Below are 25439 nucleotides of genomic sequence, written 5' to 3' on the forward strand. Positions count from 1 at the left end.
AAGCCTACACTTGCTGCAGTGAGAATTGTTAGGAAAAGAACCAGACATTGCAAAGAGAAACTACGAGTAAAGTCTGTAACAAAACTGAAATTCTAATTTAATCCATCCTGTTAAAATGGTGTAACTGGAATTATTTGATCATCTGCAGCAAAGCTACAAAGTTTTCTAGAAAAGTCCTCCCTACTGCTTTGTGTTGACTTGTTTTGATGGCTATATAACGAATGACTGATTAGGCTTATCCAACATTCTAGCAACCTTGAAAAACATTAAAAGGCACTTCTGCTATAAAGTTAGAGAAACGCTAGCACCAGGAGACACACTGGGCTAATATTTTATTACTTTAATTGGTTAGAGGCACTTATAAAACCCAGGGGCAATATGCACCTGATGCACAGAAGACATTCATTCATTTATAGAAACTATGAAGCAAATAACATGCTAGGCCAAGACTTGACTAGGAATAACATAGCTAGCAAATATCCCTCCATCGTAAGAATTGTAATAAATCTTAAAATTGATTAATTTAAAAATGATTATTAGTAAAATTTTAACAAAAGTCACTACAATGACCTAGTGAAAAAAATCACTTATGAATATGGATTCATCAGAGAGTAATATTTCCTTAAGAATGCTATCCATCAGAACATTTTGCCCATCCACTTCTTTAGAACTCATTTGTATGGCATATCACATAGCAAGAGCCTGGAAAGCCCAGTTTTATTGGCTAAAATACTTTTAAGGAATCAGGTTAAGGGGACAGGGAGAATACTCCAGACCCACACATTACATAGATCTGACTCAGAATGGGGCGGAGGGGGACACAACACATCTGAAGCTCTCAAAATAATGCATGAATTTCACAAAAGCAAAGCAGAAGCTTTTTTTTTTTTAAAGCAGAAGCTTTAAAAAAAAAAAAAAAACTCTAAGGAGCAGAAGGCACAAAGCCCAAAAAGAAAATGAGAAGAATTTAAAAAGAATTTACCCATTTACTGTATTTCAAAGGTCCTGTAAATCCCATAGCTTCTATTATCTTCGTGAAGGCACCGACCTTCTCCTCAACTGGCTGTGGGAAATCCTTGGTAGTAGAAAGCTATTTCATCAAAAAGAAAGGGACAAAATTAGTTGCAAAAAAAAAATTTTAAGATTTATTTATTTTGAGGGGCAGAGGAAGAAAAGTATTTTTTGTTGTTTTTGATTGTTTTGTTTTGTTTTTGAGAGGGTGAGCATGAGCAGGGGAAGGGGCAGAGCAGAGGAAGAGGGAGAAACAGACTCCCCACTGAGCAAGGAGCCCCATGCAGGGCTTAATCCCAGAACTCTGGAATCATGACCTGAGCCAAAGACAGATGCTTAACCAACTGAGTCACCCACCAGAGGGAAAGTCTTAAGCAGACTCCTTGCTGAGCATGGAGCCTGATGTGGGGCTTGATCTCACCACCCTAGGATCACAACCTGAGCCAAAACCAAGAGTCAAACACTTAACAGACTGTACCACATAGGCACCCCCCAAAATAATTATCCAAAAAAGAATGCTTTTGTTTCTTATTAGATATAAGGGTATTTTTTTATTGCTTAGATTTTTTTTTTTCCACCTAGAATTTTTAATTCTTATTTTTCTGGGCATCTTATCACTCAGTACAAACACATCTGGAACTCTAATAGGTGTCCTTCAAATTTCAGAGCCACCTCACTGACTATATGCCTATGGACCCATGTCTAGGAAATAACAGATGTGGGCTATGAGGATAAAACTTCTATGGAAAAGAGTACTTTTAAAAGGAAATCTTGGCCCTCATCTCCCAAAGAAGAATTCTGAGAAGCAGAATGCTCTGTTTTAAAGTAACAGGAAAAGGAAAGAAGACTACTGTCTGAAAGCAGTCAAAAGTCATTCAGAATCATAACCAACCAAAGCAAGCAGTCAGTGAATAAAATGTTCCTAAACTCGTATTTTTAGTATACCACATTTTATGAGTCTTGTAGTTTGCAAATAAACTCCAAGAAAAACCTATTCTTTTTTTTTTTTTTTTAAAGATTTTATTTATTTATTTGACAGACAGAGATCACAAGTAGACAGAGAGGCAGGTGGGGGGGGGGGGGAAGCAGGCTCCCCGCTGAGCAGAGAGCCCAATGCGGGGCTCCATCCCAGGACCCCAGGATCATGACCTGAGCTGAAGGCAGTAGCTTAACCCACTGAGCCACCCAGGTGCCCCAGATAAACTTATTCAAATGCTAAGCTCTCCAAATGAAGGCAGGCTATAAGAAATTCTCCAAGTTAAATACTACTTTAAACAGATAATGTATGTTTTAACATATAAAAATCTTTACTTTTACTTTTAACATATGAAAAATCTGTAACAACTTTTTTCTCTAAAGTGTTTTCCAAGCAAGACAGTACGACAGAAGTGATACAGGACACAGGATCAGAAGCCTTGGGTTCAAATATTCAGTTGGTCTGTCACTTATCCTTGTGACCTTGGGCAGGTCACTTCATTTCCATGAGACTCACCTTCTGTATTCAATAAAATTCCTTGCCTCATCCAGCTAACAATTTTGCTAAGGTTCAAATAAGAATACCTGTGTGAAAGCAGTCTATAATTGTAGAAAATACTAATAATTCTCACCTTATTTGTGGTGTGATACTTCCTACTCCACTGAACATCTATCCCAGGAATCTGTTCTGATCCACCACATTCCAGGGACTGGCTCATCTGAGGCCACTGGGAGATTAAAAAAAAAAAAATAGATGTAAGCAACAGAGAGCATTCACTTGGACAGTTACTCTGAGAAGAGCTGCTTCAAAGTAAAGATCATAGAATCCTTCCAACCTAGTTCCCGGTGATCTGATCACCAAAAGAAACCAAGATGGGCACCTAAAACTGTGTCTGGTATGCAGTAGGTACTCAATAAACATCTGTTAGATACCTGAATAAATAAAAGTTGGCCCTGGAAACCTGGAACTAAATAAATCTGGGGCAACTCTAGGAACTAGAATTATAATAAAGACCTACCTAAACATTGGCAGCAGTGTGGTAAATGGGGGGAAAAAGACTCTTAACAGTCAATTTTTTTTTAAACAGATTTTTAAAATTTATTTATTTGACAGAAAGATCACAAGTAGGCAGAGAGGCAGGCAGAGAGAGAGAGAGGAAACAGGCTCCCCATGGAGCAGAAAGCCCGAAGCAGGACTTGATCCCAGGACCCTGAGATCATGACCCGAACCGAAGGTAGAGGTCCAACCCACCAAGCCACCCAGGCACCCCTTAACAGTCGATTCTAAGTTTAAAGCCTGCTTCTGGGGCGCCTGGGTGGCTCAGTTGGTTAAGCGACTGCCTTCAGCTCAGGCCATGATCCTTGATCCCTAGACTGAGTCCCGCATCAGGCTGCCTGCTCGGCAGGAAATCTGCTTCTCCCTCTGACCCTTCCCCTTCTCATGCTCTCTCTCTCTCATTCTCTCTCTCTCAAATAAATAAATAAAATCTTAAAAATAAACAAATAAATAAAGCCTGCTTCTGCCATGTATAAGCTGGGTGGCCATGAGCGACTTACTGAACCTCAGTTGTAGGGAGGACTGAAGAAGACAACACATGTAAAGTACCTTTCACAAAATACTCAATAAACAGAAGCTTCCATCATCACCAACATCATTGTTGTTCAGATCAGAACTGCCTTCCTTTTATGTTCTCATTGCACTTGAATGCACTTGGGCAATAAAATAGCCACTATTTACAATTATCATATGCCAGGTACAATACTAAGTGCCTTAACATATACTGCCTTCTTTAATATTCACCATTAACACTATTAGGTTGGAAATAAAATCAAGACCAATAAACACAGTTTTGAAAATAAATTCCCAAGGGGAAAAAACTTCATGTAAGAGAGCCTCAGTGTAGCATTATTCACAAGAGTGAAAACTTGGTGGGGGGAGGGGGGGAGTCCAATAAGATGGTTAATTAAATTACAGTAAAGTCACTCAATAGAAAATCAGGCAGTCATTGAGATTTTTTTAATACACTTTATGTTCTAAAAGAGTTTTAGGTTCACAGCAACACTGAGCAGAACTCCCATAAACCCCTTCTTCATATACTCACATCCTCCACTATCAGCATCCCCAGCAGAACAGGACATTTCTTATGATAGATGAACCTACCCTGACACATCATTATCACTCAAAGTCCAGAGTTTACATTAAAGCTCATTATTGCTAGCAACATGGGAACACTTAAATGTATAAAATTATAGGTAGACACATGAATGCATATGGGCACCTCTAGAAAGAAACATACAGAAATTAAAGAGTTAGGGGCGCCTGGGTGGCTCAGTGGGTTAAGCCACTGCCTTCGGCTCAGGTCATGATCTCGGGGTCCTGAGATCGAGTCCCGCATCAGGCTCTCTGCTCGGCAGGGAGCCTGCTTCCCTCTCTCTCTCTCTGCCTGCCTCTCTGTCTGCTTGTGATCTCTCTCTATCAAATAAATAAATAAAATCTTTAAAAAAAAAATTAAAGAGTTATTTTGTTAAGTTAATAGAATTATGGATGAATTTAGGAATAGTTTCCAAATTCTCAGTAATGTTTTATTACCTTTACCAAAAAAAGGGTGAGGAAGCAGAAGGAGGGTTACCCCTTCAATTGTGGTTTATTCCAAGAAGAGAGGGAAAATATGAAATGAAATTATTTTTTTCTTTAATCCTAATGAGGGAAAAACAGAATTTCTAATTGAGTTATTATTTACTTTTCTTTTCGAATTAGGATACTAAAAAATTAGGATTTTCCCGATCAGTCCTAAAGACACTTATGCTTTAATTCATAGGTATTAACAGGCTTTATAAAACAGATCAATCACAGAACACCTCCCATTACATTACATACACCACTATAATGGTTTATCTAGAACACAAAGCACTCAAACAGGTTCAAAAAACAACTGACAACAATTTCAACTAGCTGTGCTTTGGGGCAAATTCTCTTTAACTAGATTACATGATCCTTCTCTTCTCCCATAGCTCCAGGAGTAACCAGTGGATTCCTGTGTGACTGTCTCACCAACTGCTCTATTTCTGTTCTAACCATTATTCATGAGCTAACATTTAACACTACTTCAACTACTGAAGTACCAAGAACAACACCTAGTTTCCGCATACCTACACATATTTATAAATACACACATTTACTATTTGTTGTTCTTGCCCCCCAAAAAAGATTCCCTTGACCTTTAAAGACATCAATTTTTCCTTTCTTTAATCTGAAAAAATACCAATAAACAACTTCTTGTTAAAGAAAAAAAAAATGCCCTGAAATACTCAAATGTCACTTTTTCAAAGAGGACTTCTCTGACCATTTTATCTAAAATAGTTTCTTATAATCCCATTATTCTCTATTATAGCAGTAGCCTGTTCATTTCATTCATAGTACTCATTATAATGTACAAGTATGTACTTCTTAAACCTGCTTATTTCCTATCACCACTACGGAAAAGATCCATGAGGGTAGAAACTAAGCATATTACCAGAATGAAATATAGTGTGTTGGATATGGGAAACACTCAAATATTTGCTGAATGAACAAACCCAACCATTTACATGGTTATTTATTATTTCCTTCTTGTCTTTATCTATGCCATGTATACATTCTTCATTCACCCAACCTTAATTAAATGCCCACAATAGCTAGTCTTTGTGTGAGGTTTTAGGATACAAACAATCCCTATCCTCAAGCAGCTCATAGTCTTATGGAGAACAGAAAGACTCACTACACAAGAAACAGAACCTGTTCCAGACAACTCCAATGATAAACTCTTATGCAGGCAGTCCTTCATTAAAATAAATGTAAAATTTGACCTTTTTTTTTTTTTTCCTTTCAGGAAGGTTCTGAAAGTAAAGAGACCTTCCTGACCTGAAAGAGAGAGGGAGGAAGGAAGGAAGGGACGGTCTGAGGGAGGGAAGAGAAAGTTGGGGGGGAAAAAAGGAAAGGAAGGAAGGACTCCAGCAATTCTGGACTACCATGGTATGCGTAACTGGTCCCTTTAACAAAACTATAAGCTCTACCAGGGAACAGTCCATCTTATACTGTCCCATTGCTCAATATCATTCTGGGCATGGAGTCGGCACTCAATAAAACTTAGGTGGATTTTTTTTTTAATGGCTTTTTTGTTATTGGGTTTTTCTGTGTCTTTTTTTTTTTTTTTTTTTAAATAGAAGGACAATCTGGAGAAGATCCAGAAAAGAACCACAGGAATGATCAAAGAGATGAATAAAAGGTCCTAGTGGAAAGGTTAAAATGAATTGAGGTTGTTTAGCTTGGAGAAAAAGCAACTGAAGAACTAAGGAGTAACTGAGAAGAACAACACTTGAGCTAGAAGAAATCTCAAAGATCTAACTCCAACCTTTTCATTTCACAGATGAGGAAACTAAGACCCAGGGAAAGCTTGCAACTTGAGGTAGTTTAGGACAATTTTTTTTTTAAGTTTCAATTTATATAGTGAGGATAAAATTTACCCAAGTAGCATCAACATACATATAGCAACAAAAACAGCAATTACAATTTACTGAAGATCTCCTATATGCCTCACACCTATATGCTTGATGTTTTATTCAAATTATCTCACAACTCTGTAAAGCTGATATGATTTTCTCCCATTTTAGAAATGAGGACAATAAGGTCCAAAGAAGAAAAATTCATTAAAGGATTAGACATATATTCAGAGCTATCTTCCTTCCTCTGTATCAAGCTGCTTTCAAAAACCCAAGTAGAGGTCAATGACATATGCTCTGCGCACTGAGCACAAATCTCTGAGTTCCCAAACATTCCAAATACTATTCTCCAGTTAAATGAACCAGGTCTCCTTAAAGAAATTGCTGAATCGGGGCACCTGGGTGGCTCCGTGGGTTGGGGCCTCTGCCTTAGGCTCAGGTCATGATCCCAGGGTCCTGGGATCGAGCCCCGCATCAGGCTCTCTGCTCAGCGGGGAGCCTGCTTCCTCCTCTCTCTCCCTGCCTACCTCTCTGCCTACTTGTGATCTCTGTCTGTCAGATGAATAAATAAAATCTTAAAAAAAAAAAAAAGAAATTGCTGAATCTAGGGCTAACACAAAGAAAATACAACATGAACTTGAAACATCTTATGCTAGGAAATAAAGAATGTTCAAAAATGATGAAAGCTCATAGAAAAGAACTTGAAGGAGTTCCTAAGAGCCAAAGCTGGGACAATTTGATCAACAAAAATAATAATAAGCAAGACAAATTACAACTCATAGAGGGAAATAAACATCCATGAGCTCATACTGATATAAATAATTGAATAAATAAATGGAGAAGTAACAGCTCTTCCTTAAACAGTAGAATTCCAAACATTAAATATAGTAATCATGATGGAAACAGAAAATCACCATTATACAAACATCACAGGAACGATTACTGCAGTCAAGAACCATCAACAGAATTACCACATAATGCAGTAATCTCACTTCTGGGTATACATCCCAAAGAATTCAAAGCAGGACCCTGAAGAGATATTTGCATGCTACATCAGTGCAGCATTAGTCACAATAGCCAAGATGTGGAAGCAACCCAAATGTCCCATCAAAATGGATAAAGCAAATGTGGTATATACATATAATGGAAAATTACGCAAACTTAAAAAAGTGAAATTCTGTCACATGCTGCAACATGGATGAACCTTAAGAACATTATAATAAGCGGGGCGCCTGGGTGGCTCAGTGGGTTGAGCCTCTGCCTTTGGCTCGGGTCGTGATCCCAGGGTCCTGGGATCGAGTCCCACATTGGGCTCTCTGCTCAGTGGAGAGTTGGCTTCCCCTGCTCTCTCTGCCTGCCTCTCTGCCTACTTGTGATCTCTCTCTGTCAAATAAATAAACAAAATAAATAAAATAAAACCTTAAAAAAGAACATTATACTAAGCAACATTAAGTCACAAAAGGACAAATACTATATGATTCCACTTATATGTATATCCAAAGTAGTCTAAATCATAGAAACAAAGTACAAATGTGGTTGCCAAAGGTGGGGTGGGATGAATTAGTGTTTAATGGGTATAGAATAACAGTTTAGCAAGATGAAAAGGTTCTAGAGAGCCATCATACAACAATGTGAATATACTTTACACTACTAAACTATATCTTTAAAAATGGTTAACATAGTAAATTTAATGCTATGTGTTTTTTGAGCCACAACTTTTAAAATAATTAATTGATTGATATTATATATCTTAAAAAAAGAAACACTGATGGATGTTAAAAGTAGTGAACAGAAGTATGCTGAGAAACAGGATATCCGCAGAGCCTCTAAGTATCTTCTCACAAGGTACTTATTAATTATAAAGGGGAAAATAGTAACTTCATAGTAGGGAAACCTGACAGACACCAATTTAATAATCAAGTGATCAAAGTTAACATCACCAGTAACAAGACATATTGGCACCATATATCCCCTGTAATCATGCACTAAGAAGGGAACATCACTTTTGCCAAAAATGTATAACCTAATTACAAGAAAATATTAGACAAACTGAAATTGAAGAACCAAAGAAAGGACATTAGTGGAAAAAAGACTGGTAAAAGTTACACAGATTAGTTGATAGTATAATATCAATGTTAATTCCCTAGTTTCAATAAGCGCACGATTGTTACAGGAGATAACAACATTAGAGAAAGCTAGGCGAAGGGTATATGGGAATACTATTTTTGCAACTTTTCTGTAATTTATTTCAAATTTTAAAAAAGTTTTTTTTTTTTTTAAGATTTATTTATTTACTGGGGAGAGAGAGAGAGAGCAGAGTGAGTGAGAACATGAGTGGGGGGCAGAGGCAGAGGGAGACGAGAAGGAGGGAGCCCAACTCAGGGCTTGATTCCAGGACCCCAGGATAACAACCTGCACCAAAGGCAGACTCTTAACCTACACCCAGTCCCCCCTAAAAAAATGTTTTTAAAGTAGACTCATCAAAGCATGACAGAACCCCAAAAGGTTATTTAGGAAAGACAGAGATAAGAATAAAATGTCCCTAGCTTTTTGAAAATGGTAACAGGATTATAGCATTGGACATTACCTTAGAGATCATTTGATACTATCATTCAACCAATGAATTCTTTTATGTCATGCTCTCAACACAGAGTCTTCTAACCATTGCCTGAATATTTCCAGTAACAGGAAACTTACTATGTCAAAATGCAGCCCACACATTCCATGACCCCACAATTCTAATTAACACAAAGTTCTTCTCCATTCTGAGCTAAATCTGTCTCTCTGTCAGACATGTACCTGAAGAAAACCAGATTTTTCCAACCAGGGGTCCTCAAAGTGGAAAAATGTGCCAATGAGGCACAACAAAATGTCCAGTTTATTTACATTGGCTAAAATTACCTCTTGACAGCATGAGATAAACCACCCTAAGTTATTTCATGGATAATTGTTATAATGCTGTCTCAGAACCTAATACAGTACCTGGTACATATTAGGTACTCAAGAAATGTTTATTGATTCAAAGAATGAGACATAAGTCTGAGATTCACATGATGAGTTCCCCCCCACGCATATACACACAAAAACAAATGACTTAGAACTCTATGATATATTTCATTAAAATTTTCCAATGCACGAAGAGTAACAGAACATACCTCAACTCTGAAAGAAATAGCTGCATGACTACATAAAGTAGAATGCCTCCTCTGTACAGACATATTCTTTATTCATTCAACATATATTTAGCGCTTACTCTGTGCCAAGGTGAGTAAGAAGCCCAGGAAGTACAGGCACAAACAAAACATGTCCTCAGAAGGGAAAAGCTTACACACTAGTTAGAGGGAATTATACTACTTTAAATTGTTTTCGGGGATGCCTGGGTGGCTCAGTTGGTTAAGCAGCTGCCTTCGGCTCAGGTCATGATCCTAGCGTCCTGGGATCAAGTCCCACATCGGGCTCCTTGCTTGGCAGGGAGCCTGCTTCTCCCTCTGCCTCTGCCTGTCAGTCTGTCTGCCTGTGCTCGCTTGCTTGCTCTCTCTCTCTCTCTCTGACAAAAAAAAAAAAAAAAGAAAAATTGTTTTCGTATATTTACATAAATAAATTATATAACATAATTTTATATCAAAAATATTTTAATTACATCAAATATGAAGAAGTTAGTGGCTACAGAAGGAATTCATATAGACTGGTAAAAAAAATTAATTCCCATAGATAAATGGAGAAGTGATACAAGCATATGATTTTTAAAAACTAGACTACAACTGGTAAACATAGAAAAATGTTTAGCCCTGACAGATAAACAAAGAAATACAAAGCAAAACAAGGTAACATTTTCTACCCAGTTAGTTTAAATTCTTTTAAAACACCCAATTCAGAGGTGGTAATAATGAAAGACTAGCTAGATATACATTGCTGATGGCACTATAAATTAAAACAACTTTATGGAGAGAGAAACAGCTCATACTCATCAACCCAGGTACACCCTCCTAGTAACTTATATTTAATAAATAATTAAAAATTTTAAAAACTATATATCAAGAAAATGGTAACTATATTAAAGCCTATAAAGGAAAAAAAACTGGAAGTAATTTTTAATATCAAACATGGCCTAAGTAAATAGAATAACACGTAGCCATTAAAAAATTTAATTATGCAATCTACCTAACATGAATAATGTCTGCTCTAATAAGTGAAAGAGCACCAGAAAATAAAATTCTGTGGTTATTTGTTAAGGTATCTAAGGAAAAAATTAGCACACACACACATAAGGACTGGAAAAAAACCAGATGTTTTCAAGTTTGAGGTCATGGATAATTTTTATTTCCTTTATTACTAAATTATTTGTATAATTAACAAAAATCAGGAGAAAAAACTCTCAAGGAGGGTCTAAGGCAATGAATCATGTGGTCAATGGTAAACTAAGGCCTCAAATAATTGTTCCTTGGATTTTGTGTTCACGAAAAGAGAAGAGAAGAAAAGAGAAGAGAAGAGAAAAGAAAAGAAACATTTCTTACCCCAAATAAAAGTGGCACAATGTGGCTGCAAAAAGAAAACTGAAGTTAACTCTGAGATGAATATCTGGAAACATTCCCAACAGTAAAAATCATCAGACTGTAGCATGGTATCCTAGGCTAAGTTCCACTGCTGGGGTATTTAGAAGCAACGCCCTAGACACCATACTGTAGGAATCAGTCCTGAGTTGGCACCACAGAGACCCAGAAGTGGTCTCATGAGGTTTTTCCATCACACAATTTGTTTGGCTAATCTATAAATATATGACATTTGCAAATAAACACTAAGGTTTTCATACCAAGCAAAGAAACAACAAACCTTACCTGGAAAGTACCAGACAGAGCCCTGCCCCACTGTCCCTGTGTAGAAGACACAGGTACCAATCGGCTGCATACTGGAACCCACGGGGAAATGTTAATCCGGTTCTTCTAGAGAGAGAAAAAAAGGTCAAGAATTTTATCCCATTCCATGTATAGAAGTTGAGAAATTCTCCCAGAACAGGGTACATGAAAAGAGAACTTCCGGGGTCACCCACTTCCTGGGTCCCTGGGTGACTCAATTAGTTAAGCCTCTGTCTTCAGCTCAGGTCATGATCTCAGGGTCCTGGAATCGAGCTCCATGCAGGCCTCCCTGCTTAGCAGGGAGTCTACGTCTCCCTCTCCCTCTGTCCCTCTCTCCGTTCATGCTCTCTTTCTCTTCTTTCTCTTTCTGTCAAATGAATAAATACAAATCCCTAAAAAGAAAAAAAAAAAAAGAGAGAAAAGAGAAAAGAGAACTTCCAAAATAGGACAAGACCAAAACTGTGCATGCTTATCTCTCTAAGGAAGATGTACCCTTACCTATTTCCGATCTATGAACCAAAACAACTCTAGTAATGGCTGACTCAAGCTGGGGTAATGGGTTCTCTCTCAGGAGAAAGTAACAAAATAAGCAGGCTTCAGGCATTTCACAATTAGATTATCATTTAAATAAGAGTTTACAATGCCTTTTCATAAACACTGACTTGTCTGATCTTCACAGAATCCCTTTATAGTAAGCAGTGTGGAATCACTATCTGCCTTCGGCTCAGGTCATGATCTCAGGTTCATGAGATCGAGCCCCACTTCAGGCTCCATGCTGAACATGGAACCTGCTTAAGATTCTCTCCCTCGTACACCTGGGTGGCTCAGTGGGTTGAGCCTCTGCCTTCAGCTCAGGTTATGGTCCCGGGGTCCTGGGATCGAGCCCCACATCGGGCTCTCTGCTCAGCAGGGAGCCTGCTTCCTCCCTTCTCTCTCTCTGCCTGCCTCTCTGCCTACTTGTGATCTGTCTGTGAAATAAATAAACAAAATCTTTAAAAAAAAAAAAAAGATTCTCTCCCTCTGCCCCCTGCCCCCACTCATACACACACACATGTGCACACTCTCTCTAAAAGATAAATAGTTAATATAATGATAGGGTTAAGATTTGAACCCAGGCAGCCCAACTCCAGAATCCATGCTCATTTATGGGATGAAAAGGTAAAGGGAGTATCTCCAAAGTCTCCCCAACACTCTATAATCTAGTCTTGAAACAACAGAATACAGTATAGTACTGTGGAAAGAGCCATGTACTTGGACTCAAAAAGCACTGAATTGCCTCTTAGCTTCACTGTTGAGCTACAAGTCTTTGTTGCCTCTTCTATAAAATAAAGAAAAAAAATCCCTACTTCTCAGGACTTTAGAAAAATCAACAAATGTACCTTGCAGCATGTCCAAATAAATAGTAAGTTGAATGTGAATCTCCATTTCCTCATGAGTAGGCCGGAAGGGGTAAGATGTAGAAAAAGGTGTAGGAATTTTAAACCTAGAGATGCTTTCTAAAGTGTCTCACAGTTTTAAAACTGTGTAACTATTTTGTTTTAAAGATTTTGTTTATTTGACAGAGATCACAAGTAGGCAGAAAGGCAGACAGAAGAGAGGGGGGAAGCAGACTCCCTGCCGAGCAGAGAGCCCCGATGTGGGGCTAGATCCCAGGACCCTGAGATCATGACCCAGGCCAAAGGCAGAGGCTTAACCCACTGAGCCACCCAGGCGCCCCTGTGTAACTATTTTTTATAGACCACTCACAACCCCTTATGTTTAAATGAAAAGTAAAGCTTCAAATATTTTATTTCAGCTGAGATTTGATCTGCTGGGATAATATTTAAGTAAGAAACAGTTACTGGCTTTTTGTTTACTAACACTGAATCATTTGCCAGAATCACTCAATGTTAGATGTTCCTTTCCTAAAAATGTAAACATGGGATAAACTTCTGCAGATTTAAGTCAAAGCAGGGAAAGAAAAGTAAAGGGAAATTACAAGTAGGAACAATACAAACTTCTGAAAGATTTTCTGAAGAATTTCATCATATTTTTTTCCCACGTCAACAAAACTTTTCTCTTTAATTTTGGTTCTTTTTTTTTTTTAAGATTTTATCTATTTATTTGACAGAGAGAGAGATCACAAGTAGGCAGAGAGGCAGGCAGAGAGAGAGAGAGGAGGAAGCAGGCTCCCTGCCGAGCAGAGAGCCCCATATGGGGCTCGATCCCAGGACCCTGGGACCATGACCTGAGCCAAAGGCAGAGGCTTTAACCCACTGAGCCACCCAGGCGCCCTTTAATTTTGGTTCTACTTGGTTTTATGCCAATACTTTATATCAGTTTTTATTAGAAGAAAGACGCGATCAGCTCTGTTCTTTCCTTCTCCAATCCTGTAACAATTCTTGTCCAATTCAACTCTTAATTGAAACTGAGGTGCAACAGAAAGGGTATATGAATTCCAAGACGGTTATTAAATAGCTGTGTGACCCTGAACTAGTTACTTAACATTCTGGACCTCTATTTTCCCTAATGTAAAGTGGGAATAATAAAAGCTACCCCACAGGAGTGTTCCAAGGATCATTTGTAAAAGCACCTCAAGAACTCTAAAGCACACACAAAAGCATCATTTTAGCAACTGTTACTGAATTATGTGCATAAGCTTCTCCTTCCATAGCAAACTGTCACGGCAACAAGAACCATTTTCTTAAAATACTATTCTGAACCTGGTATTCCCTTTTTCAAAAGCTCGCAGTGCCTCCAAGTGCCCTTTTAGTCAAACTTGATTACCTGATCTTTACCAACTGGACCCCTGTAGACTCAACTTTATACTTACATACCCTGCCTTGTATTCTCCATTCAGCAGCTCCAAAACCTGACTCAGATTCCCTGGTTTGGGAATTAGTGCTCCTCCCCACACAACCTAATCCCCTTCTGGTCAGTTCCTCTGAGACTCTCTTCTTCCCTCTTACCCAATCCATGAGCTCATTAGCTTCAAGAAGTATCCCCAGATTCCAAGTACTGGTTCTACTGACTCTATTCGGTCCATTTCCCCCACCCCACCTCTCCCAGTTCTTCATTTATAAATATAAATCTGTGAAAGTACTTCTCTCTCACTTACAGATACTGACGTATCAGGCCTATAACAATTAGCAAACCTCAACTCCCAAGTTTAGGAAAACATTTGTAGCCATTTCCAATGGTTAAAATTACTGCTTTAACCTAGGATAATATATACACCACAACTAAATGGGAACCAGTTTTATTGTCTTTTTGCCTCATCAACGCTTCAGAAACCAAAATTTTAGACAGGTTCCACGTTTTTATTTCCTGTGAGTATTGAAAATTGCAGATGATTTTACATTTGTATTTCAAAATACTCGGATAGACCAATTTTTCAACTATAATCAGTCCGCTGCTGACCAGCCTCTTGCTCCATGTGGTATTTAAGATACATAGTATTTTCCTCAGCTTACTGATGAGCTAGAAAAGGCTTTACACTGCGTCCATTTTCTATTCCTCATAGTTTTGTTTTGTAAAGTGCACACAAACACTTAGTAAATACTGAACCATCGCTCCTTCGGTAAATACAGGCTTAGGTTCCTACAAGTCTCTGGTCCCATTTCCATCAATCAATCAATATATAACCTGTGTGCTTCTACTTAAAGACATCTTATTTTATATATATGTATATGTAGTTGATTCATTAACATTGAACTCATAGCCAATAGCCAATAGCACTGTAACTCCTGAACAAAACATATCCAACACATAAATTTTCTCTGTAAGGAACATCACGGTCTTTTTGCACTTCGCAATACCAGACAGCACTAGATGGCACTAACATTTGGCAGCCATATTAAACAGGGAAATCACGGGGACGCCTGGGTGGCTCAGTCATTAGGCGTCTGCCTTCAGCTTGGGTCATGATCCCAAGGTCCTAGGATTGAGCCCCGCATCGGGCTCCCTTCTTGGCCGGGAGCCTGCTTCTCCCTCTCCCCCTCTCCTTGTTTATGTTCCCTTTCTCACTGTGTCTCTGTCAAATAAATAAAATATAAAAAAAAAAAAAACCCAACAGGGAAATCACCAACAAGTCCAGGAAAGATTTGAGCAAATCAGTAAATGTACTGAGATTGAGCAAATAGTTAACATACATTAATTATTATAAATATTAAGGGTACCTATTAGAGAAAGGAGTTAATAAATATGAAAAGGCAAAGGGTACAATACACCCTGTGGTACTAGGATGGCTTTACAGTAATTAGTATGGGTTTTTATTATGTATAGATAAATATAGAAACAGATGTGTGTTTATGTATATGTATGCACTTACATACACTTCTTATCCTTGTCTTGATAGGTCCTGGAAGGAGAATACATCTAGCATCCAGGTTTGGCTTCTAAATAGCAATATTCACTAAAAAGAACTAGTCTTCTCTGGAGAAAAGTTGACTTCTGAATGGGGTTGATGCTCCTTAAAGCCTTTTTTTTTTTTTTAAGATTTTATTTATTTATTTGACACACAGAGAGAGAAATCACAAGTAGGCAGAGAGGCAGGCAGAGAGGGGGAAGCAGGCTCTCAGCTGAGCAAAGAACCCGATGCGGCTTAACCCACTAAGCCACCCAAGTGCCCTCCTTAAAGCGTTATTTGCAAAGCACTAGCATTATTTGATCTGTTAGTAGTTCTTTGTAAGACTTCATTTGCAAGGGTGCCCTGGAACTCTTCCAATACAAAAACGTTTCCCCAGGAGTATTGGTTGAAAACAAATAGAGGCAACTGTTTAACTTCATGGCTGCCTAAGGTAGTGGATACTACTTGGGGAAAACAAAAGGCTAATAAAAAAGCTTAAAAGGAAAAGCAAGAGAATGAGCTCATAGGGGCTTTGAAAATGTCTGACATATTCCTGGGAATCTGAAGGCCATGCATATGCACAGAGCTGTGTACATGAACAGGTTAAGACCTGAGAACTCTGGTTGACCTTGAGGCTCTGCACAAGAAGAAAGGGAAGTTTAAGACAGAGATGTTAAATGACTGGCAGAATGTTGATGGCGTGCCCCAACATGTGCAAAAAGTCCCTCAGCAAAAACCAGGAGACATACTGGTTCCAAATATTTAAGGAAGTCTCCAATCATTATCTGACCACTAAGCCAACCAAGCAGAGACCACACAACAAAGAATACAGACATTACAGAATTAATTCAGAAAGGTCATTAAACAGAAAAAAAATAAACAAACTCTGAGAAAGGACAGATCTGATTTCCAAAGTTGCCATACTGTATTATTTTAAATGTCCACGTTTTAACAAAAAACAAACATACCAAAAAAAAAAAAAAAAAAGTATGAAACATGTAAAGAAACAGAAGGGGGAAAAAATGATAAAAACTGTCCCTGGGGCAGGGCGCCTGGGTGGCTCAGTGGGTTAAGCCTCTGCCTTCAGCTCAGATCATGATCTCAGGGTTCTGAGATCGAGCCCCGCATCAGGCTCTCTGCTTGGCAGGGAGCCTGCTTCCCCCTCTCTCTGCCTGCCTCTCTGCCTACTTGTGATCTCTCTCTGTGTCAAATAAAATAGATAAAATATTTGGGAAAAGAAAAAAAAGAAAAGAAAAGAAACTGTCCCTGAAGAAAGAAAATAAAACTGTCCCTGAGGAAGCTCAGATGTTACACAATCTAGACAAAGACTTGGAACCTGCTATTTTAATGTTTAAAATCTAAAGGAAACCATGTCTAAGGAACTATAGGGGAGTGTAAGAATGCTATCTCACCAAATAGAGAATATCAACAGAGAGATTATTTTTTAAAAAAATAGAAATTCTTGGGGAGCCTGGGTGGCTCAGTGGGTTAAAGCCTCTGCCTTCAGCACAGGTCATGATCCCAGGGTCCTGGGATCGAGCCCCGCATCGGGCTCTCTGCTCAGCGGGGAGCCTGCTTCCTCCTCTCTCGCTGCCTGCCTCTCTGCCTAGCTGTGATTTCTCTCTGTCAAATAAATAAAATATTAAAGGGAAAACACCAGGCTGAAATGAGACTTCTGACATGACAGTAAACTCAAATCCACATGAAGAAATAAAGGACATTGATAAAGGTAACTATTTAGATAAATAAAAAATACAGCATAAATATATTTTGTTTATAATTATTTTTTATTCCCATTTTTATTTTTAATTTAAAAGGGAACTGCATAAAAAGTAATTGTAAATCTATGCTGACGGGCACACGATGTATAAATATATAATCTGATTACACTTATGGCATGAGGGACTCAGGAAGGAATGGCACTAAATGGAATCAAAGCTTTTATATATTACTGAAATCAAGTTGATATTAATTCAAACTAGATTGTTATAAATCAAGATGTTAATTGTAATTCCCATGGCAAACACAAAGAAAATACCAAAAAACCACAGTAAAACCCTAAACACATATAAAAATTAACTCAAAATGGATCAAAGACCTAAACTTAAGACCTAGAACTATGAAGCTCTTCAAGAAAACATAGGTGATGACAATGGATTTGGCAATGATTTCCTGGATATGACAACAAAGCCCAGGCAACAAGAGAAAAAATAGTTAAGTTGGACTTCATCAAAATTATAAACTTTTGTGCATCAAAGAATACAATCAGTAAGGTAAAAAGACAACCCATGGTATGGGAGAAAGTATTTGCAAATCATGTATCTGATAAGGGACTGAATCCAGAATATATTAAAAAGAAAAAAACTGGGATCCCTAGGTGGCCCAGCTGGCTAAGCATCTGCTTCAGCTCAAGTCATGACCACAGTCTTGGGATCAAGTTCCCACATTAGGCTCATTGCTCAGCAGAGAGCCTGCTGCTCCCCTGCTCGTGCTCTCCCTCTCTGACAAATAAATAAATAAAATCTTTAACAAAGAAAAAGAGGGGCACCTGGGTGGCTCAGTGGGTTAAAGCCTCTGCCTTCGGCTCAGGTCATGATCCCAGCGTCCTGGGATCGAGCCCCGCATCGGGCTCTCTGCTCAGCAGGGAGCCTGCTTCCTCCTCTCTCTCTCTGCCTGCTTCTCTGCCTACTTGTGATTTCTGTCTGTCAAATAAATAAAGTTTAAAAAAAAAAAAACAAAGAAAAAGAAAAAAGAAAGAAACTCCAACTCAGAGATTAAAAAAAAAAACCAACTCAATTAAAAAACGGGCAAAGGACTCACACAGACATTTGTCCAAAGATACACAAATGACCAGCTTACATATAAAACATGTTCCACATCACCAATCATTAGAGAAATGTAAACCAGAACTAGAATGAGACATCACCTCACACCCATTAAGATTGCCACTAAGGGGGTGCCCAGGTGGCTCAGTCGGTTAAGTGTCCCAACTCTCAATTTTTGCTCAGGTCATGATCTCAGGGTTGGGAGATCAAGCCCCATCATCAAGCTCTGTACTGGGCATGGAGCCTGCTCAAGATTCTCTCTCTACCCCCTCCTTTGCCCCTCCTCCCCCACCCCACTCCTGCACATTCTTAAAAAAAAAAAAAAAGGATGGTCGCTATGGAAGGAAGGAAGGAAGGAAGAAAGGAAAGAAGGAAAAATAACAAGCATTAGCAAAGATGTGGAGAAACTGGAGGCCTTATGCTTTCCTGATGGGAATGTAAACACTGTAGCCACTACAGAAAATAAAATGGCAAATTCTCAAAAAATTAAACATAGAATTACCATAAGATCCAACAATTCTACTTTTGAAGATTTTTTTTTTTTTTTTTGACAGAGAGAGAGATCACAAGTAGGCAGAGAGGCAGGCAGAGAGAGTGGGGGAAGCAGGCTCCCCGCTGAGCAGAGAGCCCAATGTGGGGCTCGATCCCAGGAACCCAGGAACACGATCTGAGCCGAAGGCAGAGCCTTTAAACCACTGAGCCACCCAGGCGCCCCATCTACTTTTGAATACATACCCAAAAGAAGTGAAAAAAGGGACCTGAAGAGATATACGTACACATGTTCATGGCAGCACTATTTCAGAATAGCCAAAAGATGGAAGCAACCCAAGAGTCTGTCCTCAGACAAATGGATAAACAGAATGTGGTCTATACATACAATGGAATATTATTCAGCCTTAAAAAAGAAGGCGGTGGGGCGCCTGGGTGGCTCAGTGGACTAAGCCGCTGCCTTCAGCTCAGGTCATGGTCTCAGGGTCCTGGGATCGAGCCCCACATCAGGCTCTCTGCTCTGCAGGGAGCCTGCTTCCTCCTCTCTCTCTGCCTGCCTCTCTGCCTACTTGTGATCTCTCTCTCTGTCAAGTAATTAAATAAAATCTTTAAAAATAAATAAATAAATAAATAAATAAAAAGAAGGCGGCAATTCTGGATGCCTGGGTGGCTCAGTTGTTTGGGCAACTGCCTTCAGCTCAGGTCATGATCCCGGAGTCCCGGGATTGAGTCCCACATCAGGCTCCCAGCTCCATGGGGAGTCTGCTTCTCCCTCTAGTCTTCTCCCCTCCCAGGCTCACTTGCTCTCTCTCTCTCTCTCTCTCTAATAAAAAAAATCTTAAGGGGCGCCTGGGTGGCTCAGTGGGTTAAAGCCTCTGCCTTCGACTCAGGTCATGATCTCAGGGTCCTGGGATCAAGCCCCGCATCGGGCTCTCTGCTCAGCGGGGAGCCTGCTTCCCTTCCTCTCTCTCCTCTCTCTCTCTCTCTCCTCTCTCTCTCTCTGCCTGCCTCTCTGCCTACTTGTGATCTCTGTCAAATAAATAAAATCTTTAAAAAAAAAAAATCTTAAAAAAAAAGGAAATTCTGACACAAGCTACAACACAGAAGAACCCTGAGACATTATACTAAGTAAAATACACCAGTAACAAAAGAATAAACACCATATGATTCCACTAATATGAAGTACATACAGTATTCAAAATCATGAAGACAGAAAGAACGGTGGGTAAGGAGGGGGGGCATGGTAATTTATCATTTAATAGGTAGAATTTCAGTTCTGCAAGATAAAAAGGGTTCTGTGATTGATGGCTGTGATGGCAACACAACAATGTGAATGTATTTAATGCTCCTGAACTGTATAATTAAAAATTATTAAAATGGTATATTTTACTACAATTAAAAAATATAAGTACAGAGGGGCACCTGGGTAGCCCAGTCACTTAAGTGTCCAACTCTTGGTTTTGGCTCAAGTTGTGATCTCAGCATCGTGAGATCAAGCCCTGCATCCAGGTCTGTGCTCAGCACAGAGTCTGTGTGAATTTCTCTCTCCCTCTGCTCCCTGCCCTGCCCCACATACACACTCTCTCTTTCTCTCAAATAAATAAATAATTTTTTTTAAAGTACAGAGCGGCTTTCTGCAATTTCTACTACTGTCAAAGTAAAGTAAAAATGATCACCTATGCCCAGTGGTGATAAAGGTTAACTATTAGATAAAACCATAAACAAGTCCCACTGCCCTGCACTGCTTAAGTGTCCAGTTCCTCTGCTAGAGTTACTCAGCAACTGCAGTGTTTGAACTTCCTAAACCCACTGCTGGAGAAGGGAAAGAAGAGAAAAACTAAGGAGAAACTAACGAGAAAGTTTTAGGAATACTACTTCTCCGGGGTTCAAATTTCTTATCTTAAAATGGGGAAAACAATAGTGTCTACCTTTTCAGAGGGCTACTGTCAGGATTAAGTAAATTCACATATATAAAGTATTTAAGAGTGCTTACCACATGGTAAATGCCCTATAAATGTCAAACTTTTTCGTTTTCAGAGCGGGAGGGAGAGAGAGAATATGTGCACGCACAGGGCTGGGAGGGAGGCAGAGGGAGAGGGAGAGGGAGAGTGAGAATCTCAGGCCGACTTCCCACTGCGTGCAGAGCCCTATGTGGGGCTCAATCTCAGGACCCTGAGATCATGACCTGAGCTGAAATCAAGAGTCCAGCACTTCACCCACCAAGCTACCCAGGGCACCTTGATAAATGCCCTAAAAATGTTAGCTATCCATATTCTTGCCAGGGAAGTCTCAACATCTTATTTCAACTACAATCTTTATCTCAACTTGCTTACTCTCTCCTGAACACCAACTCTCCGGCTACTTAAAAACAAACAAACAAACAAACATTAACAACAAAACACCACCCTCTCCAGCTGGATACGTTCAGTAAAGGACACTGCTCTATAAACTCAGTCATCCAAGGCAGACCTGGGACTCACTGTTAGACATCCCTCTCCCTCACCCTCAATATCTAACCTTTCACCAAGCCCTGCAGTCAGTTTCCTCAATACCTCCTGAAATCATCCCTTCTCTTTAACCACACTTCCCTTCTTACTACAGGCCTTCCTCACTTCTTCCAGGATTACTTGAGTAGCTTCTGACCGGATTCAGGACTTGAACCTCAGCCCTTTGATCCATCCACAACTGCTACAGGGATCTATTAAAGCAAAAATCTAATAGCAGATGTGAGAGTTTACTATGATGAGTTTGTTTGTTTGTTTTTAACTTTTTTATATTTTCAAAATATAATTTTTATATCTCAATTAAAAAATGAGAGAAGAGGGGCGCCTGGGTGGCTCAGTGGGTTAAAGCCTCTGCCTTCGGCTCAGGTCATGATCCCAGGGTCCTGGGATAGAGCCCCGCATCAGGCTCTCTGCTCTACTGGGAGCCTGCTTCCTCCTCTCTCTCTCTCTCTCTCTCTGCCTGCCTCTCTGCCTGCTTGTGATTTCTGTCTGTCAAATTAAAAAAATAAATAAATAAAAATTTTTTTTTTTAAAAATGAGACAAGAGAGGCACCTGGCTGGCTCAGTTGGTAGAGCATTCAACTCCTCATCTCAGGGTCATGAGCTCAAGATCCACATTGGGTAGAGAGCTTACTTTAAAAAAAAAAAAAAATTAAAAGACCACAGCTTTAAAAAAATAAATAAAAATTTCAAAAATAAAAACAAAAAATGAGAGAAGAAACTCAAGTGTTCCCCTGATCAGTTGTGGTTGCAGGGGGAAAACAATAGGAGAAAAAGGGCTGCAAAAGAGCACAAAGAAATCTGGGGGAGGGAGAAACCTATTCATCTTTTTTTATTGTGGTGATAGCTTCTCAAGTGTATATCTATGTTAACAGTTATCAATTGTGTAACTAAAGAAGTACAACTTACTGTATGTCAATTATTAACTTTAAAAATTTAAATAAAAAAAGAATGTATCAAAAACCTTTAAAAATAAACATTTTCGCCCTATAAACAGAAGCGTTGACATTGATGCCATCTAGAGCATGAGAGATGATGCCAAGTAATATATATGCATCACTATCACAGACTACCTGCGTATCTCCAGCACAGGTCACAAAAGATCAGGAGTGGGTAACCTTGTCCTAGAGCCCAGTCTCCAAGGCCAGGCACAAACGGGGGACCACAGCAAATCAGCCCAGACCCTGGGCTCCTATCAGTTCACATAGGTTGCACACCATTCAAACCCCCTCAGTGCACATGTGCGGCTTACCTACCCATCACACATCTCCTACCTTAGCCCACTTGCAAGACTCAGGGTCTCACCCTATAGAAGTACCTTAGTGGATTATATTATAGGCGTAGGAACAACTTGAGAATGAAGATCGGGTTGTTTTCAACTTGAAAACTATTTGAAAAATAAATAAATAATATTTGGAAAAAACCCTATTAAAAATAAATTTTCCCTTGCTTAAAATATTTTAAAGGTTCACCTCTGTCTCAGAATAAAACTCTAATCCTAACCACGAAACACAAGGCCCTGACTCCTCTCCTGCCATTTCCCCATAAGTATCCCTGAGTCAAGTCAAAGATTCATGTACAGTTCTTGGTTGTCTGGCATTAGCAGCATAAGCTAATGCTTCTTTTCTATGCTCTCTCTCCCATTCTCTAACAAATACTCTCATTTAGTTCAGGCGTCTTTCCCTGATGGAGGCTTATCCTCAAGCTGGGTTAGGTGTGTCTCTTACTATGCTCCTGTAGCACCTGGTACAGTCTTTTCTCATAGCATTTCAAGTACTGTATTAGTTGTTCTCTTTTTTGCCTCTGCTAATTAGATTATACACTTGAGAGAAAGGTTTATGTTTTTCTTTTTTTTTTCTTTTTTTTAATTTTATTTATTTATTTGACAGAGAGAGATCACAAGTAGGCAGAGAGGCAGGCAGAGAGAGTGAGAGGGAAGCAGGCTCCCTGATGAGCAGAGAGCCCGATGTGGGACTCGATCCCAGGACCCTGAGATCATGACCTGAGCCGAAGGCAGCGGCTTAAACCACTGAGCCACCCAGGCGCCCAGGTTTATGTTTTTCATCCTCAGTGCCTTGGATAGTTCCTAGGTGTAGTAAACTCTCAAAACAGCTGCTAAAGTAAAAGGAAAGGAAGAAAAGCACTTAAATGTCATCTGTACCAACTAATTTTCTGATCAATCCTATCAGAATTTTAAGAAAATCTGAGGCTCAGAGAAATTAGATGACTTGCTCAAGGTCACGCTCATAGTAAGTAATGGAGCCAAGCTTTCAACCAAGGCTCTTCAGACTCCTGGACAGGCAGATTTCCTGTATTCGTGAACCTAACCAAGATGCCTCTTCACAACAGGTAATCAATAAGTATCTCTGCTCTCATGTTTCCTGCCACTTTCAACTAGTCCTATGGGAGATTCCATGGCTTTGTCATACAGCACATTGTATCGTCTAAGAGGACTTTATAAACAATCACAATATAAAGTCAAAGTGATTTTAAAACCTAAAAAGTGAAAGGACTTTCCTTATCTAAACTTGCTTTTTATCTAAAAAGATGAACAGAAAGAAATAGAAAAAAATCTGACTAACAGAGGCCAGTTAGGCAGTTTCAATGGATGCTACCACCTAAGAATAAACCTGCAACAGTCCACACGCTCAGGGACAAGAATATATTTAATAAACCTGGGGCAGCCAATAACTTCCAAGACAAATCAAGGTGTTCCTTTCGGATGTACAGCCCAATAAACTTTTCACCTGTTTCCTGACATATCCACCTTAAAAACTAAATAAGGACATCCTAGTTGCCATTTCCAACAGTTCTCAAATCTGAATCAATTTCTGCCCTGCATCAACAATTACTTCACCAAATGAATCTTTCTGTAAGTTAAATGAGCTACTATTCTTCAAAGACTTACTGATCAGCAACAGAGAGTACTGCACTTTGCTAGGCTGACAAGAAATACAAGAGGTAAGACTGCAGTCCTTGTAAACCATATATAAGAAGATTAAAAGTTAGGTGTATATAGCAACTCACAAGACAGCCAGAGGCAGGAATGAAAAGTGTCTGCTCTAAAAAAACGACCCAATTTTTGGAAGAGTCGCTAAAATTATAAACCCTCCCATCCCTCAATGATTAGTAACTAAGCTCTGTTTATCTTCCTAACCTTTTCCTGCGGCCACGTTCTTTCTCCATGAATTCCCAGATGTCAGAGTATGCTAGAAGAATAAGGACTGAATCACAAAGGCAGTAGTTTCCCATAAGGGTGCTAATTAGTCTAGAGGCGCCTAGGTGGCTCAATTGTTAAGCGGCTGCCTTCGGCTCAAGTCATGATCCCAGGGTCCTGGGATCGAGCGCCTATCGGGCTCCCTGCTCTGAGGGAAGTCCGCTTCTCCCTCTCCCACTCCCCTGGCTTGTATTCCCTGTCTCTCTTTCGGTCAAATAAATAAAATAAAAATCTTAAAAAAAAAAAACTGCTAAGAAGTCTAGTAATCCTTTCTTCCTTCCTTCAACAAATATTTCTTGAACACCTATGATGTGCCATACACTGTGCTGGGCAGTCAGAACGACAGATAGGAGCCAGGTTTTCGTGCAGCTTTCAAACTAACAACCTGTAATAGTCTATAATAGTATTTCACTTAACTATACAGTTACGAATCTTCTTACTGATCTCGGAAACAAAACCCAGAGAACCTCAGAAACCAAAGGGACTGCAGATTAACCTCGTTTTTCCCATTGGGACACCGAGACCGGAAAGTGACTCGTCCAAGGTCACACTGGGCATCAGTGACAGAACAGAAACTAGAACGCAGGTCTCACAACACTCCAATCAGTGCCCCCACGTGCTGCCTCTCCTGGCGGGAAAGCGGTCGCATGAGGTGACTAAAAAAGCAAACTTCGCCAAATTTAGGTCCTATGTCATTCTCTTCCTCCTCCAAAGAGGGGGACGTCACAGCCAGAGGGTAGGGGGAAGTAGGACGCTGCC

The 25439-nt window shown here is 39.5% G+C and overlaps 1 protein-coding gene across 3 annotated transcripts in view; it reads right to left on the bottom strand.

Annotated features, from left to right (window-relative positions):
* The window catches only part of LOC123927029 (ubiquinol-cytochrome-c reductase complex assembly factor 1), a 96946-nt gene that overhangs the window by 71289 nt on the left and 218 nt on the right, over positions 1–25439 (bottom strand). For all 3 annotated transcript variants that reach the window (XM_045981502.1, XM_045981505.1, XM_045981503.1), the window contains exons 2-4: positions 11301–11405; positions 2619–2714; positions 983–1090 (exon numbers count right to left, since the gene is read on the bottom strand). In XM_045981502.1, the coding sequence (XP_045837458.1) occupies positions 983–1090; positions 2619–2714; positions 11301–11405 (309 nt within the window). The remainder of the gene's footprint in view (positions 1–982; positions 1091–2618; positions 2715–11300; positions 11406–25439) is intronic.

Source organism: Meles meles, chromosome 16 (genome assembly GCF_922984935.1).
Source record: "Meles meles chromosome 16, mMelMel3.1 paternal haplotype, whole genome shotgun sequence".
Lineage (NCBI taxonomy): Eukaryota > Metazoa > Chordata > Mammalia > Carnivora > Mustelidae > Meles > Meles meles.